The sequence below is a fragment of the Plectropomus leopardus genome, chromosome 23 (genome assembly GCF_008729295.1).
Source record: "Plectropomus leopardus isolate mb chromosome 23, YSFRI_Pleo_2.0, whole genome shotgun sequence".
NCBI classification, from domain to species: Eukaryota; Metazoa; Chordata; class Actinopteri; order Perciformes; family Serranidae; genus Plectropomus; species Plectropomus leopardus.
The window spans coordinates 18,225,859-18,242,861 of NC_056485.1; the positions used below are offsets into that span (position 1 = coordinate 18,225,859).

The 17,003-nt window shown below is 41.3% G+C and overlaps 1 protein-coding gene across 6 annotated transcripts in view; it reads left to right on the forward strand.

Annotated features, from left to right (window-relative positions):
• Positions 1-17,003, forward strand: part of pcdh7b (protocadherin 7b) — a 156,746-nt gene that overhangs the window by 10,785 nt on the left and 128,958 nt on the right. The window contains exon 2 of one of the 6 annotated variants that reach the window (XM_042512092.1): positions 735-1,130. The exons of the other annotated variants lie outside the window; for them this stretch is intronic. Within the exon in view, the coding sequence (XP_042368026.1) occupies positions 735-746 (12 nt within the window). The 3' untranslated portion in view covers positions 747-1,130. Of the gene's footprint in view, positions 1-734; positions 1,131-17,003 lie in introns of those variants that run through there. 6 annotated transcript variants of the gene reach the window in all.

Consider the following 17,003-nt stretch of genomic DNA (forward strand, 5'->3'; position numbering starts at 1 on the left):
AGAAACACACAAGAAATTTAAGCCGCATGCCATCTTGATTGCTCTCCACGCCGCTGACTGTAAGTGGCAGTGTCGGTGATGCCACCTTCTCCCTCTCCGCCGCTTCTTTCAATTTCGACGTCGTCGAGAATTTCATTTCATACTCCGCAGCGATCTCATTTGATAGGGCTCACCAGGATGAAGCTGATTCATTTTTGCAGATTTGCCTTTTCTGTGGCACTATCAATCATCGCGCACTCACCACATTGCAGACTTGTTTTCCACGGCGATTCTTAGGAGGAGTTTGTACAGCAAATTGACTTTTACAAGGCTCCCAAGGTCTATGATATGCCACGCTAGCCTTGTTGTTTTCTCCGTAGCTGTCCTCTTGTATCGACTGCAGCAGCTAGAAGCGACTAAATGAGAACATCGCTTAGCTCTTCTGCCGTGCAGCCCTGGGGAATAGTTGTGCGCCAGATCACAACACGGATCAGACGTAAGGGTTGCTGTTTGTGAGACTAATAGGCAAAAGAATAGAGTTCTGTTTACCGTGACTCTGTAGCTCATCAAAATTGCAAAAATGTCTGGCAGTCAGTCTGGTAATGATGTTTTTTTTTGTTATTGTTTTACAGAAAAGGTCACCGGCCATTTGTTCGCTTGATGTTGATTCACACAGGTGGCAGAAGGCTGTTTACATGTTTTTCTCTTTCTGTTTTCATGCCTCTCTCCCTCTCCCTCTCTCTCTCACTGTGGAGGAAACATGGTGATGAATCACATGAATCACTCCCTGTCACTGTTGCTCACACGGGTCCCGGGTGTCAAGGGAACTGCCAGCGGGGTCCGTGGCCCTCCACATCAGGGGGCCGCCGATTTAAACCCCATCCAGCATCCAGCCGTGTCGTCACATGTGGCCTTCGTGGAAATGAGAAAAAGAGCCATGAAAGGCGGACACGCTGATCTATGATTTACCCCTCAGGTGCCACCTTTGGCTCCGGACGCCGACTGTAAAGCTGCTTAACGCAGAGCGAACTTATTTATTTGGCGGAGCTGACAGGTGAAGAAAAAGACTGACATGTTATCTCGAGGATGGGGTTCACTATTGCAAGTGGACTAAACAAACAATTTAGTGAGGTCATATTGGACCTTCAGAAAGCCAGATCAACTTTTGTTTACCTTTTTTTGACACTATAGTCTGAACAAGTAATCGAGAATATAATCGACAGATTCATCAGTGATGAAAATAATTGTTAGTTGCACCAGTACTGTTCACATTTGACCAATTCTGGTACTAGAAGCAAACTTTATTCTATACTTTTGCTTCTCTGTATTAACAAAAAGGAATATTTAAACAAGCTTTCTCTGCCTCTGTGTGTGTGTGTGTGTGTGTGTGTGTGTGTATTAGAGTTGCAATAACTATGAGATTTTCATGATACTATTAACATCTTAGAAAAGGGTTCTATGCTGTTGAACAAATGTTTTATTCTGATTTAAGCTTGAAACTTTATTCATTTTCATGTGATTATACACTAACGAATACATACTTTATATTATATTCCATTTCTGACTGTATGTATTTGCCTTTATCCTTCACACTGGACCTTTAAACCTAAAACTAAACGCACCACTTTTCAAGGCTGAAGAAAGTGATTCTGATCTGCACTAGTTTCTGAGAGAGTCCAAGTTCTCCGCTTATTCTTGTTCTCCAACTATTTTTGGGGCTAAAAGTGCTACTTTTTTCCAAATCTAATTGATTGGAACAACTGTAAACAGTGTAAATCACAGGCATTTGTGCAGTGTTGGTAGCCTCTAGTTGCCTTCCCTCCAACTGCACCGATGCATGATGTCATATGCAAAGAAGCTATTGTTACCGTACTGACGTCTGCCCTTTTAGAGAACTAAGTTTGGTACCCACCCGAGTTGTCTCCTACATGGACGGAGGAAAGACGCTTTGATGTGTTGTCAGGGGAAAAGTTAACAAGTTCACTGTGTAATCGGAGCGTATTTAATGGGTACAACCTTCACCCGGGGTTCAGGTTCACATCGATTTTTTTCCAAGGCTCTGACAGACATGCACCTGTTCTCCCTCTCTTCCTTTCCCCCCTTTCGACTTTGACCTTCCATTTTTTTGTATTAAGAAAATGCTGAAATATTAAGATGTGCTGAGATCTCCCGACACATTAGGAATTGTCGGGGTTAAATAATGTATTCAAAAGCTTTTTTCAGTACAAAGGGTATAGCTTTTTTTATTAACAGGCTGCAGTCATACATATTTGCTAAGCAGAAGAGTATAATGGATATGACTAGACTGGCAGAGGAGGAGGGATAGGACAGCTTGACTGCTTCTATTAGCCCTGTTTTGGTGCGGCTCCCACCATGTGGCCCCCAAATGAGATTATATGTGTATGAAACAGGAGGTAGAGCACTCACCGACCATCCATCAAAGCCTGGGGGGACCTGTGTGAAAGTTTGTGCATGTGTACTCAGCGGGTACGCTCACTGTGCGGACGCATGTGTGCGAGGGTGTGATAAAGCGTGTGAGTGTACAGTACGAGTGTGTGTGTGTGTGTTTGTGTATCCTGTGAGGGCTGGAGAGAGGAGAGCAAACGGGGCCTCCACAGTTCAGCCTCTCCATCATCCCGCACGCCAGGCACACGCGCGGCGACATGCCTGAGAGGGTTTCAATATCCTGTGTGTGTGTGTTTGTGTGCCTGCACTGCTGTGTTTACCCAAGGAATGCAGTTCATTATATTTGTATGTGTGTCTGGTTATTACATATACACACACACACACACACACGGAGGCAGATGGAGCCCGAAGGCTGGAGCAATACTTTATCTTCAACTGTTCAAAAACCCCACGACAAGCTCCAGTAGTCTGTGACTCTCGAGCGCCCTCGAGCAAGGCACTCCTTCGCCGCAATTGAGTTATTTATCGGTCGCGTCTGTGACTGATTGTGTGTGTTTCAACCACCTGTATTAACCCTTTAAAACCTGAATCGACAACACTTTTCTTGTGCTGCATACATGCCTGTGAGAAGCATTTAAACTCCTGACATTGGTTTGATTTCTTTCAAAAACATGGGGAAAAAGGAAATTTGGCAAGAAATTGAAAATGAAATAAATTTCTAAAAGGAGAAGAAAGAGAGGTAGAGGGATTAGTAGAAAATTACCAAAATAACCCCACAAAAAAAGGGTAAAATCTATAAAATAATTGTTCTAATTGTTATATTTATATATTTAAAATTATGTTCCAGAGAGAATATACTATATGTTATAATAATAATAATAATAATATTATCATTATTATTTTTTACCTACTTACTTTTTTACCAGGTAACTGCCTTATTTGTTTTTGTTCTTTCCTTTTTTCCCTTTTTTTTCAGGTACATTTGTCACCTTTAAGTAATTTCTTGCGACTTTTTTGGTCATTTCTAGGTTAGTTGCTCATTGCCTTTTTCCATGTTTCTGAATGAAATCAAGCTGATATACTCAGTTTTCAAAGGGTTAAAGTCTGCAGGTGTGTGCGAAAAGTCTGAAATGTTCAATAGCAGGAGAAGCCTCTGTATCGATGAGGCCTTACCTGGCAGCGAGCAGCCTATTAGGCGAGCCCGATAACTCTTGTCAGAGGCTGGAGGAGTCCGGCTGCCTCGCTGAGGAATGAAGGTCACAGGGCAGCTGGAGTTACGAGCGGCCTCGCTAGGTAGCTCCTATCAAATCATGTGAAATATGAAGTCCAGACAGCTTTTTTTCCCCTTTGAAAATGTTAATGTTTTCCAATTTGCCTCGTCGTCGGTGCGCGCTTCCTTTTGAAACATGTTGTAGGATAGCATTGAAATGTGAATAAGGTTACAGCCTTGGTGTAGAGTGTGTCACTGTGAATCAGATGATGACAGGTGGCAGATTTTCATAAAAGCATCCTCACTATTTTTGTCCATCTAACATCTGCTACCCAATGATTTAATGTCAGGACAGAGACTCCCTGAAATATCCTAAAAGGCCCAAACACACCACACCAGCATCAAAGTGCTAGTAGTGTTGAAGGCAGACTGTTGCGTCACCTCACGTCGCCTGTGTCTCAGACAAAAAAGTTGCACTTGAACACACTGCAAAGACTTCAACCAACAGCCATATAGTGTGAACGAGGAAATAACTGTCCATACCAGCAGATGGTGGTAATCTGTGTGTCATTCAAAAAGGGAAACTGGAAGACCGACAAGATGAATTCAAGATGGTACTTTGCCAGTTAGCACATTCACAACACAACTGCCTAGTATAACAAGTTTGTTCAGATCTCATTACCTCTTGACTTTAGTTGCTTGTTTACTTTTCTCACTTCTATTTCTCTACTCATGCACTGAGTTAAATTGCCAATCAGAGTGCTTTCACTCAACAACTGGCTCCAACCTCTTGAACTCCGATTCAGTGTGCTGAATTTGCCAAAACACAGTCAACAGGGGCCAACCAGTGTGGGACACACGACAAAAACCAGGGTGGCAGATGCTCACCGATGGCCAAATGCTGACCAACGGCCAACCATATACGGACAAAGTCCAAAACAATCCTGTATCAATGTGTTATGTATCTCTAAATTTTGTTGGCTTTATTGTAGTTTTTATGGGCTGGTTGTCCTTTTTCTTAAAAAGACAGATATAAAGCTTCAATTTTAAGGAGTATTTTTTTAAAGAAAAAAATGATTTTTTTTAAATTGCAAAAAATTAAAGAAATAAAAAACTGCCCAAAATTTTTGAAAGAAAAAAAAACATGCTCTTTTTTAAATTCCCAAACCTTTTTAGAGAAAAAAAAAGGCCAAATGTTTTTGAAAAAAAACATACCAAGGCATGTTTTAAGGCATATATTCTCTAAAAAATGGCAACAAAATAAATACAAAATACATATAAAGTCAAAATTAAAAACAAAGTCTTTAAAAATGATATATATTTTAAAAAGCTATTATATAGCTCATAGAGAATGCATGGTCTTTAAAATTTGCCACAAAGTCATGCAAAAGTGTGTATGAACCCTTACTTTACACCTCTACTTGTTGAGCTGAAAAGTTTTGTTCGATCGTGACGGTTTCTAAGTCTGAAAGGATAAACTGTATATAGTCGGACACAGTTCCTCATATGCTGTAAATTCCCATAAGTCTACCCTGTTGGAAACTGCAAAATAAAGTGGAGACGACTGTAATGCTGGCTTTAGTCAGACAAATTCTACTGTGGATTGAGGAGCTCCAGACATTTAATATGGTTTCAGGTATTGATTTGCGGCACCTTGCCCTATAGCCTGTTTATTATCCAGCTTTGGTTTCACCTTTTACTCCTTTTCTTCACAGCATCTCGGGAGATGGAGTTCTCCTCCTTCACATTTCTCCTTCTCTTTCCTCCCCGGCAACAATGTTCTTGGTAACAACTACAAATAGTCAATCAAACCAGCCACTGGCAAAGAACGGCCATTTTGGTTTGTGAATGAGTGGGTGGATGAACTCAGGTGCTCGGGATAATAGCGGAGCTGCGGCAGCTTTTGCTCAGTTTGCCGCAATTATGACGGGGAGAAACGGGGGGGATGTAATCGAGAGTGAAAGGCTGGTCTTTGACATGGTTCATTTGCTCGGAGTTGGTCCGATGCAACACTTGGGACACAATAGCCAATTGTAAATTACAGAGTGGATTCAGTGGTGAGAAGTGCCTTGAGGGGGGAGCTGGTCCTCGGAGGCGTCAGGAAAAAGGGAATGTTGTTACATTTGTTGCCGTTCTTTTGCAGGTTGATGAGGTCTGGGATTGAGGGGGGAAAAGCGAGGACATCAATCAAGTTGACACGTCCGGGGGCGGTAAAATGATTAGAATAATAGTAAACAAAGCGGCTTAAACACAAGGTTTTTCTTATATTCTACCAGGGTTGGGCTGGTGTGAAACTTTTCAAACCTGCTCAGTATAAAGCCAAACACCAGACCAGACTGGCTAACCAAATTTTACCAGGTGTCCCACATGATTCAGCAGTTAATCCTCAATGGAATATAATGAGACTGTGTCCAAAAGATGTATGTGACTATCATGTAGTGGATGTAACACTGGGGCTCTCTCTCATCACTGACTCCATTAAATACTCTTGTTACTTTATGTTAACAAACCCTGTGGCTATAGACATAAACACCTAAAAGATGTATGAGTAACCAACTTGCAATCTTTCTACGTTTGTAACTTCTTAAATCAGAAAACACACATTTTATATTGGAATGTTTACTGGAAATGACATATAACTAACACAAAGTTACATTAACCGAGCTTTTTTTTGGCATAGTCATTTACTCTAAGCAGAAACTTTCAGCTCCCTGATGATCTCCCTCCAACAGCTGACAATTTGTTTAGGTTTTTGTAGTGAAAAAAGTAAGTTTCACATTAATAATTTCTCATTTTAACCTCATGGACCAGCCAATCCTCTTCCACTACAGCGCTTTCAAAGCGAGCATCAGATATAAATAGCAACAACAACGTCCCACGAAAGTTCAGCTCTCACACCAACAGCCAGTAAAGACAGTGGTTTTGTTGGCTCTAAACCCAAAGGTTTTCATATTGCTTTTTGCTTTCCCCCCTCTGCAGAAATGTGACACTGGTACTCTTAGCTTCAAATTAAATTACACTTGACCTGTGTGACACTAGTTGCTACATTCATAAGTTTACAAACATGATATCATGCTAATCACTCAGTCATATTGCTTATTATTAATTCAGTTTGTTTTGGATTTGGTGCTGTAATTAAGGCTACTTTAAAAATTGCTAAAATGTGCCCTCAGGACAAATGCTGGTTTGGCTGGTTTGCATAAATTAAACTGGTTAAAGTGGACCGGACCGCCAAAACTCAAAATCGACCCGACTCTATATTCCACCTCAGCTTTATTTCAGCCTCTGCTTAATAATCTTCACTTAACGTCAGATTCATCACATTTAATCCGTCCGTGATGATATATTAATAACAGACTTCAGCAGAAGGAGGCAAACTGCTGGGAACATAAGTGCATAAAGGAAGCCCATCACACAGTGAAGAGCTCTTATGAGCGCGGTGACGTGAGGGGAGCTCACAGCGACTTTGACAAGCAGCTAAGTGGCTGCACGGGTGACATTTACGAGTGTGTTGTGGAGATCCCCCAGCCGGACTTCGAGGGAAGACTTTTTTTTCCTGTTTAATCACCATCAGGATTCTGCGGGCGCTGCGGCGAATGTTTGAGCAGCGCAGATTACTTTCCCCCCGTGAAGCCCAATTGCGGGGTGATCGTTTGATGTCGACGCAAATGTGCTTAACATGCAAACCGCTCTCGCCTCCCCTTTTCCTTCCTCGGCACATTTGAAAGATTTACGTCAGTGTGTGTGTGTGTGTGCTCTTTTGAATCTCTTTGAATGAGCTTTTCTTTGCCGAGGCAGCCTCTTCTCCTCGTGAATTGGGGACACGACATGACAATCGGAGACCTTGTAATTTATGTTTAAAATGCCGGCGTTATCTGTGCCAGCGTGATTTCTGTTTGAACAAAGAGGCACACTGGCGGAAGGTCCTCAGTCGCTGTTTAAACCGTATGCCTGTGTTTGCTCAGGAATCCTTGGTGGGCTATCCATTGTTACTATGGCAATATACCTCCACCACACTCGCCCCCACCCACTCGCAACTTCTCCCATGGCCATATGCCTGCAGTTTTTTGTGTGTTTTTTTTAAAGGTTTTCACTGCGCTCTCATCTTGCTTGTACCCAGTAATTCAGATGCATCACTGCCAAAATCAGAGCTCGGGGGCAACGTCCTCCTATAAAAAAAAAAAAAAAAAAAGTCATGGTATTCTAACAGTGTTGGCCTGGAGTTGGGTGAGGCGTGGGAACGTCATGTTCCACTACTCTCTTTTGATAAAGCCACCTGGGCGAGCGGGGAGCATTTCAAAGATGAAGGTCCCTGAACACTAAAATTGGCAGCAGTTGCCTCACCACAATGGGCTCATCTCTTCCCGGTGTCACGGGTCCTCAGGGACCCGTAATTTACTGCCCTCCCCACTTTGAGTTCTTGATTCATGAGATCAAATTAGACAGCGAGGGGAACATCAGTGGCTGCACAATACTTTGCTCTTCAACTCAAGCTGGCGATTTTCACTGTATGTGCCAAGGAGACTCCCATTTTTCAGTGCCCTCTCCTGCTTTCTTCACAGGGTCATGATTATCTCTGTATTTTTCCTGATTTTTGACAAATTTTCACATCTTTTTTTGTTATTATAGCCTGTTTCTGGCACTCTACAGCATGTATAAGCCCCATGACTCTAAAAGTTTACTGTTTTTGATCCCTCGGTACTTTCCGCTTTTCTCCTTCCTTCTCCGACCTTCTGAAGTGCAAATGCTATTGTTCTGACAGCCCAACACTCTGAATCTCCATTATTTTCCAAAAAATGTCCAGTTGGACCAAAAGCCCATGTATCCAACATTATCCCAAAAACAAAAGCCCCTTGTTCTGAAAATGTTTCTCCAAAAATACACACTTCCAAGAGTTAGTTACAGTCTTTCAGCAGCATTTGAGCCACCAAACATGAGTGTTTTTGACCGACCCACCCCGGCTTTACAGCCACCTCTGCGCCATAATCAAGTAGTTTAAGAGCCTTAACCTGCTCATTCACCGCAGAACTGTTGACAAATATAATGTGTCCTTGGTTCACAGAAACACAAGTTAAAATGCAAATATTTTTTTTCTGGTGATTGGATTGTCTGCAGGGAATGTGAATTTTCAGAGAAATGGGACCTTGGAAAAAAGATGTTTACTTTTGGGATAACATGCTGTCGTAAAAATGGCTTTTGGCTTAGTGACACGATTTTTGGACTGAATGGGCTTCAGAAATTTGGGCTGTCAGAACAATGAGCAGCCTTTGAATAAAATGGGCTTGGCTGGCAGTGGATACGTCATTTTCATGTTGTTCATACCAGGATGGGGTTTTAGGGGTTCCTCAGTGGGTTGATGGTACCCAGCTTGCCCTCCTCTGACGTGGAACAACAATCACCAGTAATTGTTGTACATACCAAATTAAATGTAACCTTTAACGCAATTAAATGGGGCCTCGATGGGTTTCTTTGCCTGGGCCCCCCACAGTCATCACTGACTGGGAGCCTCCACCTCGCTTAGGCATCCAGGACCATTATAAACCAAAAACTAAACCAAACTGAATGCATTTAATATAAAAATGCAGATATAGTATAATTATAATTTTATTTTCATTCTTTTAAAGTCACCAGAAACTCACAGTCTCTCAAAGTCAAATATTTCTGGAGAAAGGATCCACGGACCCCCCACTTTGGTTTTGAAATCCTCCCTTTTCTGAGGCTTTAAAGTTGCCTAGCAAGCTACAATTTTTGACACCGCCTCAGGTTGCTGGTTAACCATTTCCTACGTCTATTCCTGCCTGGGAAATGTGCTGAATTGTGAAGTTCAAATGCAATACGTCCACCATATTATTTTTCTTTTTGGCCAGGAGAGAAGAATGAATTTAATGTGGCGAAACAAAAACACTTAAAAAGCTCCGACTTGCATGTCGAACCCTTATGAGAAAAGACGTCCCTGGCAAGGTCAAGTCTATTATCGATGTTCGGCGCCGTTTTCAAACATTCCAGTAGTATCAAATAGCCATGAATCTTAAAGAAGGATGAAACAAGTCCTCTATATTTCATCCCCATATCTGAGGAGCGTGACGGCTGAATAGCAATGAACTCATTCAGACAGATTAAAGGAAGCGGTGTCAGGGATCAAACAGGAGGAGTGTCGAATAAATACTGTATTCCTTATAAACCAAATGACCAAGTGTGTGCGTGGATGGGAAGGCGCTGTGTAATATTCATAGGTATGCTGGGAACTCATCAGCCAGAAGCTTAAACAGCAGCAGCATGAATGACAGGAATGAGAAGTGTGTGTTTGTGTGGGAATCTAGCCGGAGGTGCGTCTCTTCGCTGTTATGACTCTTAAAATGGGGCTATGTGACGACATGAATGAGTGCGAGTCATTGCAGAATTGGCCCCCGGGACAGCCTGTGGTGTTTTAACATGTCTCCTCTGTGTATTTACATGGTTTAACTATCAGCAGTCACCTTTTTTAACCCCCGCTTTTCACACTGCTACGGGTGCAATTAGCTCACACCTTAATCTGGCATAAGCAGGGAGGATTTTGAGTGTCGTGCTCAGGGATATCAATTTTTCATCACATACAAATGTGATCAAACATGAGATATGAACCTTGCATGCATGAACTCAAGAGCATATTCTTTATAGGTCCCAAATGATGCTGATTTTCAGGTCTACACATGTATTTTGTGTTTCTCCTAGAACATTTTTACATGCCTCATTGTTCAAAAAACACTATTTTTCTCATACTGTCTGCTCTGATTGGTTAGCATTTGCATGTGGTCCCTATTTTGGCATAACTGCACCATCATTGCAACCGGGGAATGACTGTAAAGGCACTGTAGTAGCACTTTCTGCCTTTGTAGACTATCTAACTGGAATTAGATTGCATTGGATCCATGTTTACTTCATGTTATCAGACATCATTTACATACACTGCAAAACACTCAATCAAGAAAGAAAAGAAAATATTTGTTTTAACTTAGAAAATGTTGTGTCATGGCTGCCTTAATAACTTGAGTTGACTGAATTTAAAAAGACAAGTTGAGGTAACTTTGTAACTATTACATTTGTATTTTCAAATTCTGTTTTGGACATGTTGAGGTAACTTAATAATAATTCAACTTGTCTTTTTTTTATTTTAGTCAACTTAAAATTGCAGGCAGTTGAGACACTATATTTAAGTTACAACAAATATTTTCTTGTAACAATGAGTAAATACAAATTTATGATGTTTATGTTTCAAGTTTGAAATGGTCTATATAGACCAAATCACAATGTTTGTTTACAATAGCTTACGGATAGAAAACCAGCGTGCCAGGTACATAAAATGTAACGGTGCTAAGCACACGCTGCCTCAGGCTGTTACTTGTAAGTTAGCCAAAAATATAAATTTCAGGTCAAGTGGAAGCTATATTTGGAATATTATCACCACTTCACCTCATCAGTCAGAAAATTGTTTTATATGGGAACTGTAGCCATTAAATCAAAACCAGCAGACACCATTAATAAAAACAATAATTTTACTTCGCAGAACAATGAAGTTGCTGGTCTATCATGCATGTAAGGTAACACGGAGAAAATGTTCCAAATATAGCCTACACTTAAAGCAATACTGATTACTATAAAACCTGATAAATAGGCTTAAATAGGCTACGTTTTGCTGTGCCCCCCATCCACTGCAGCACATTGCTTAGCTTCCATACTGATAGTTTTGTTTGATGCTGGCAAAGCAACACAAAAGTTAGTAAATTTGGACCATGGTCTTTAACTATATATCTGTAAATGTTACAAATACGGCTGAAAGTTGCAGCAGAAATTAACTGTTTGCTAAATTCACATACTGTATCTCCACAACTGAAGATAATTGCCAGTGCCCAGAAGTGATTGCTGTTGTTAGTACAACATCACTGTGATTTGGTCTACAAACTGCAACTTAAAAGTTTGTCGCAGCTGCAATATAAATTTGAGTTGACTGAATCTGGAAAGGCTAGTAGAGGCAACATTGTAATGATTCAGCTTGTATTTTCAAATTCAGGCAACTTAAAATTTTAAAGTAGCCCAGACACTTACTTTTTAAAGTTAAACATATAGTTTCTTTTTACAGTTCGTTAACACAAAAGGACCTGTTCAGAATATTTATGTTTGAAGTTTAAAATGGTTTTTATAGTAGAGTTTTGACACCACAACTCCACACTAGTCCTGACGGCTTGTTTAAAGTCTCCTTTTCTCAATACAGACTGTGAGCGTTTCTCTGTTGACTGAGCAGTTTGATACCTCCACAGTATATTTATGTCACCTATACCTGCTTTGTAATAAAAAAGACTTTTTACAATTTGGGACCTTTAAACACAGGGACAGCTTGCCTTCAGGAGCACACTGTAGCTCCTGTTTGATTACCAGCTTCAGCGTCTCTGTAGGCCTTCTGTCAAAGCTCATAAAGCACACTGAGCAGTGTGTGGTGTGCACCTCTGTGTGCGTGATAACGTGCAGGGGAACAAAGGTGTGTCTTTGCATGTGGAAGACATGTTCCTCAGGCATCAACCGCACCAACACCAGCTTCTGACTAAATTTCACCTGCCTGCCCGCAGTGGCCTGGTCTGTTTTTCACAGCTTAGCGTGCGGCTCACTGTAGGCGAGACGGTGTCTGAGGCTCAGCTGTTTTTATTAAACAGCCAGGAGGTGTAAAAAGGTTGAGACAGTTGTAAAAAAAACAAAAAAAACAGGATTACCAAGCTCCTATTTCAAACTGCAACTGTTGAACGGCTTATTTAGTCGTATTTCCAGGTGTTCATGTTATTTTTCAACAACTACACTGTAAAATCCGATAATTTTATTTTAATAAAAATAGTCTAGAAAGCCCACTTCCTTGAAAAATGTAAGTAAATATACATCAATTTGTTTTATATCCAATGTTAAGCTTTCTTAAAATTCAGCTACATTTACTCAATTTTGTGAAGTTGTTGAAACTTAAATTACCTTGTTCTTTCCAAGTTTTAGCAACTTCAGTTAACCAACTTAGTCTGACTCCTCTTGACCATCAAAAAGGATTTGATGAATGATGAAATAAGAAGATATGCAAGTTCTGTTTTGTTAACAAGTTTAAGAAAATACAAATATGACAGACTAGTTTGCAACCAGCAGAATGCATATATATAGCACAATAAACTTGGTTTACTGAAGTTGCAAAAACTTAGAAAGATTGATTTAATTAAACTTGTCATTTGTAAGTTGCAAAAACTTAACAAAATTACATAAATGAGACTAAATTGTAAGTAAACTTAAAAATTAGCTATAATGTAAATATAAAATAAGACTAACAGTTTCTTACTTTTTTTTCAAGGTTATCAGTTTACTAGACTTTTAAAGTAAAATCATCTTGTCAGATTTTACAGTGCAAACTGCCACTGTTGAACTGACATGGCAGTGTGTTCAACTCCAGCTTATTTAGTCGTATTTCCAGGCGTTTGTGTGATTTTTCAACTCCTGCTGAAATATACTACATGAACATTGTGTGCTGTCAAAATGCGGGTGCAAGAAGAAAAAACAAGTCCCTCCTTCTGTAATGTTACAGTGTGATCTGAGATGCATTACAGGGGGGTTGGGGTGGGGCGGGTGAGATGGACGACATTGCCTCACGTGTTTACCTCGCGTCGGCTCAGTGACAACAACAATAGCGACAGCACTACGAGGAGGCCCCTTTGTGCAGCGCACGAGCTGATACACCGAAAGGGAGTGACAGGTTTGAAAAATTGGCAAACAGTGTTTGCTGGAAGGCTTCCTTGGGGCTTGGGTACCTTTGGAATCATGTGCGAATGCAGAGGAGTGTGAATGAAAAATAGCTGTGTGATCCTGCCATGTTGCTTCTGTCAAGAATGCGTGATTTTCTCCTCTCTCTCTCCCTCCCTCCTCCCTCCCACTGCTTGCTGTCATCCTCATCATCTGCCCCTCAAAGCTTGCTTTTTCTCTCGCCGCTTCTCATCGTCTCTGTTTTAACACTCCATTCTCTCACCAACATACCCTCCTCCATCTCTCTCGTTCTCACACTGCTTTCCTCCCCCTCCTCTGTTCCTTCCAGCTTAGCGGACGTGGTTATTTGAGGCTTAGAATCCATAAAACCCGCCTTAGGTGTGTTTGCTTTTGTTACTTTCCCAAAATGGTGCTTTGACTGCCACATTGTTAGCTGTTGATCCTCCGTTCAGCCACTGCCCGTCAGAGGAGAGTTTCATGTGGTTTAGCAGTGACTTAAGCCGAGGTGGAGGCCTGAGATCCCATCAGCAGGTTTTAAGTGGTGCAGCTGCCACTTAGCAGGGAAGTCGGGAGGACATTCTCGGGATACCTGTCCCTGCTTTCCTTCACGCCCCTAAGGAAAACTGCCAGGGATCGACCCTGCAGGGCTGCGGACATAAGCTCTTTACTGCTTGGATACAGATTTACACCGACACAATTTGGGGAAGTGACAGTTTTGCAGTTTTGAAACTGTTTCAGTCCAGTTTCCAGAGGAAAATGTTTGCATTGTACCTTTCTGCAAACAACAAATACGTTTCATGGGAATAAAGTGTCTAAAGTGACACAGTATATGCTGACTGTGTCAGCGGCAGGTGGAGGGGAAGGTGGATGCCATGTCTAGTAGCTTGAGACAAAATAACACTAAAACCATCTGTGTTTGGTAGTGGTTTTGTAGTTGTTCAACCACTCAGAGCACACAATGAGTCACATTCAAACACTGGTGGTGGAGGCTTAGTGCCAACTGCTACTCCGTTTTGAAGCACTCACATGCATTCATGCACCAATGGAACAGGATCTATAACCAACGCTGATTAGAGGACAACCCGCTTTATTGCTGCCTTTACATGCCCCAAAAGGTTGTAATTATTTGTAGGAAATTGGGAAATTTCGATGGTATCTGAGTTGCTGGTTTGTGACGTTTGCCTGATGTTTCAGGGTAGCAGAGATGGTGGAGAGCATGGAAACAGTGTCAACAATTACTGTGAGAAAATTCTATATATTTCGGCATTTCGGTGCAGTTAGCTAACATTACTTCATGCCAGGCCCCGTTGATGTGCAGAACGGTTAACTGAAAAGTAGTAAAATTAATATACACACCAATATGTGTAACCAGTCAAAAATATTTTGGCAAATTGTAAACATCCAACATGTTTTTCAGGTGATAATGTTGAAAATTTCTTGTTCTGCCTTCCTGCATTGTGTTTTCACGGGTGGAGTTAGGCAACATTTTCAACTTAAGCTCTCTAACAAAACAACAAGACCAGGCTTGCAGCTTCAGACACGTCATGCATATGTGTGTGTGTATGTGTGTGTGTGCTTGTGTGTGTGTATTTGTGTGTGTGTAAAGGAAGTTGTCTGAAACAATTAGTTATTTTTGTCTTTCTGGAACAACAAGTTTTTTTTTCTTTTTGCTGCGACACAAAAACAGTCACAGTGTGATCCCTCCTGTGCAACATCTGTCCCAGATTGCTCTACCCTTCCTAATTAAACCCTGTTTACCTCAATATTCTTAAAGCAGTCTACTGACTAATTATAAGTCATAAGCTCCTCAAAGCCCCTGTTTAAAATCTCGCACACTGATGAGAGTGCTGGTGTTGTCGCTGGTGAGCGCGCGGCAGAAATTAAACCGAACAAGAGTGTTTCCCCCCTCGAGCGTAGCCCCTCTCTCTGTCCATGTCTCGCCTTGATGATGCCAAGAACGTATTGGACTTTCACACACTGAAAAAAAACTTTAATTAATGCCCGGGAAGCTCTAAACAGTGCTTAAACACTGTTTTTGTATATTCAACGAACATAAAAGGAGAGTGGAAAAAATGAATCTACACTCTAAGAAATAAAGGTGCTATTTAGAACCATATCAGATTGGATGGTTTATTCCTGTAGCAGACCCCTTTTTGGTTTTACCATAGAACCTTTTATGAAGGTTCAAAGGGATTTACCTAGAACCCAGCATAAAGGGTAATACCTTGGACCATTTATGAAAGGTTCCACCCAGAGCACATGAGAGGTTCTACAGAAAACCTTTCAATGGTGTACTGGTTCCACCCAGAACCCTCTAGGGGTGTTCTATCCAGAAACATTTCACCTTGTAAGGGTGTTAAAAAGAACATACTTAGAACTGTTTAATATTCCAAGGGTTTAATCTAGAACCTACCCAGAAATTTCTATTAAGAACCCTTTCATATTCCAAGAATTTTACTGTATCTAGAACCAACCCAGGGGGAGCTCTAAAAATAGTAATTGACTCCATTACCCATAGACCCCTCCCCCCCAACCATGGCTTTAGTTCTTGGAATGGAACCCTTACTCTTACAAAGAACCACCGAAGAACCCTCTCTTTAAAAAAGAAAAAAATGTTTCTTCAGCATCAGAGGTTCTGGGTAGAACCTCAAGCCTTCAGGATGAGCCCTTTTGGAACCCTTATTTCTAAGAGTGTAGAACTAGTAGTAAATTAAAATCATACATTTTTAATGTTTATTCTGCTGTTTCTTCATTAAATCCTTGCATCTGAATAGTAAAAATAGTATCAGGAGTGGGTTTTGGGGGGTGGGGAGTAGACAAATTTATAATGCATAATTTCCCAGGGAATTTCCATGAGGGATTTTAATAGATATTTTTAGAGAGAGATTCTCATGACTTTGTAGTGGAGTTATATATTTGCCCTCTGGGTCTCACGGAGGAACGGGCATGAGGCCCGGTGGGGTGTGTGTGCACATTTCCATCCCTGTTCCCGTGTGAAATATATTGGATGGTTATCTGAAGCGAGGGGTCAGCTCGCAGAGACACATTTTAACGATTTTAAACCTGGTTTAACAGACTCCATGGGCACACACACACTCACACACACACACTGAATTATCCTGGGCAGCAGCCTGATTCAATTAGTCGGAGGTGAGGAGCAGAGAGATGAGGGTCACACTTGCCATTCCTGCCCAAATGGAGATGCTTCCTGGGAGACTGAGCTTGTCTCTAAATTTGGCAGCTCCTGGGTCATTGTTTCATCGCGGCCCAGAACGCCTCCCAGGCTCGCTTTGACTCTATAAGTCTGCCTATCTATACATCTATAATGTACATTTCAATTTAAATCCCGCCGCTTCCTCAGAGATGTTGTTTTGCTCCGCTTCACTGCCGTCACTACCCAAGACCCCCTGCAGCTACGAAAAGATGCTTCTTTGTGTTGGCATATCAATGAGGCTGAAATTCACACTTTCCAGAAGTTATGCAAATATGCACACTCTTAAAAGTAAAGGTTCCAACAGGATTCATCCTGAAGAGGTTCTACCCAGAACCATTTGCCTCTGAAGAACCTCTTCTGAAGAGAGCATTCTTTGTTTGACCGAGAGTCCCATTAAGAACTAAAACCATGATTAATGGGAGACTTATGGGTAAT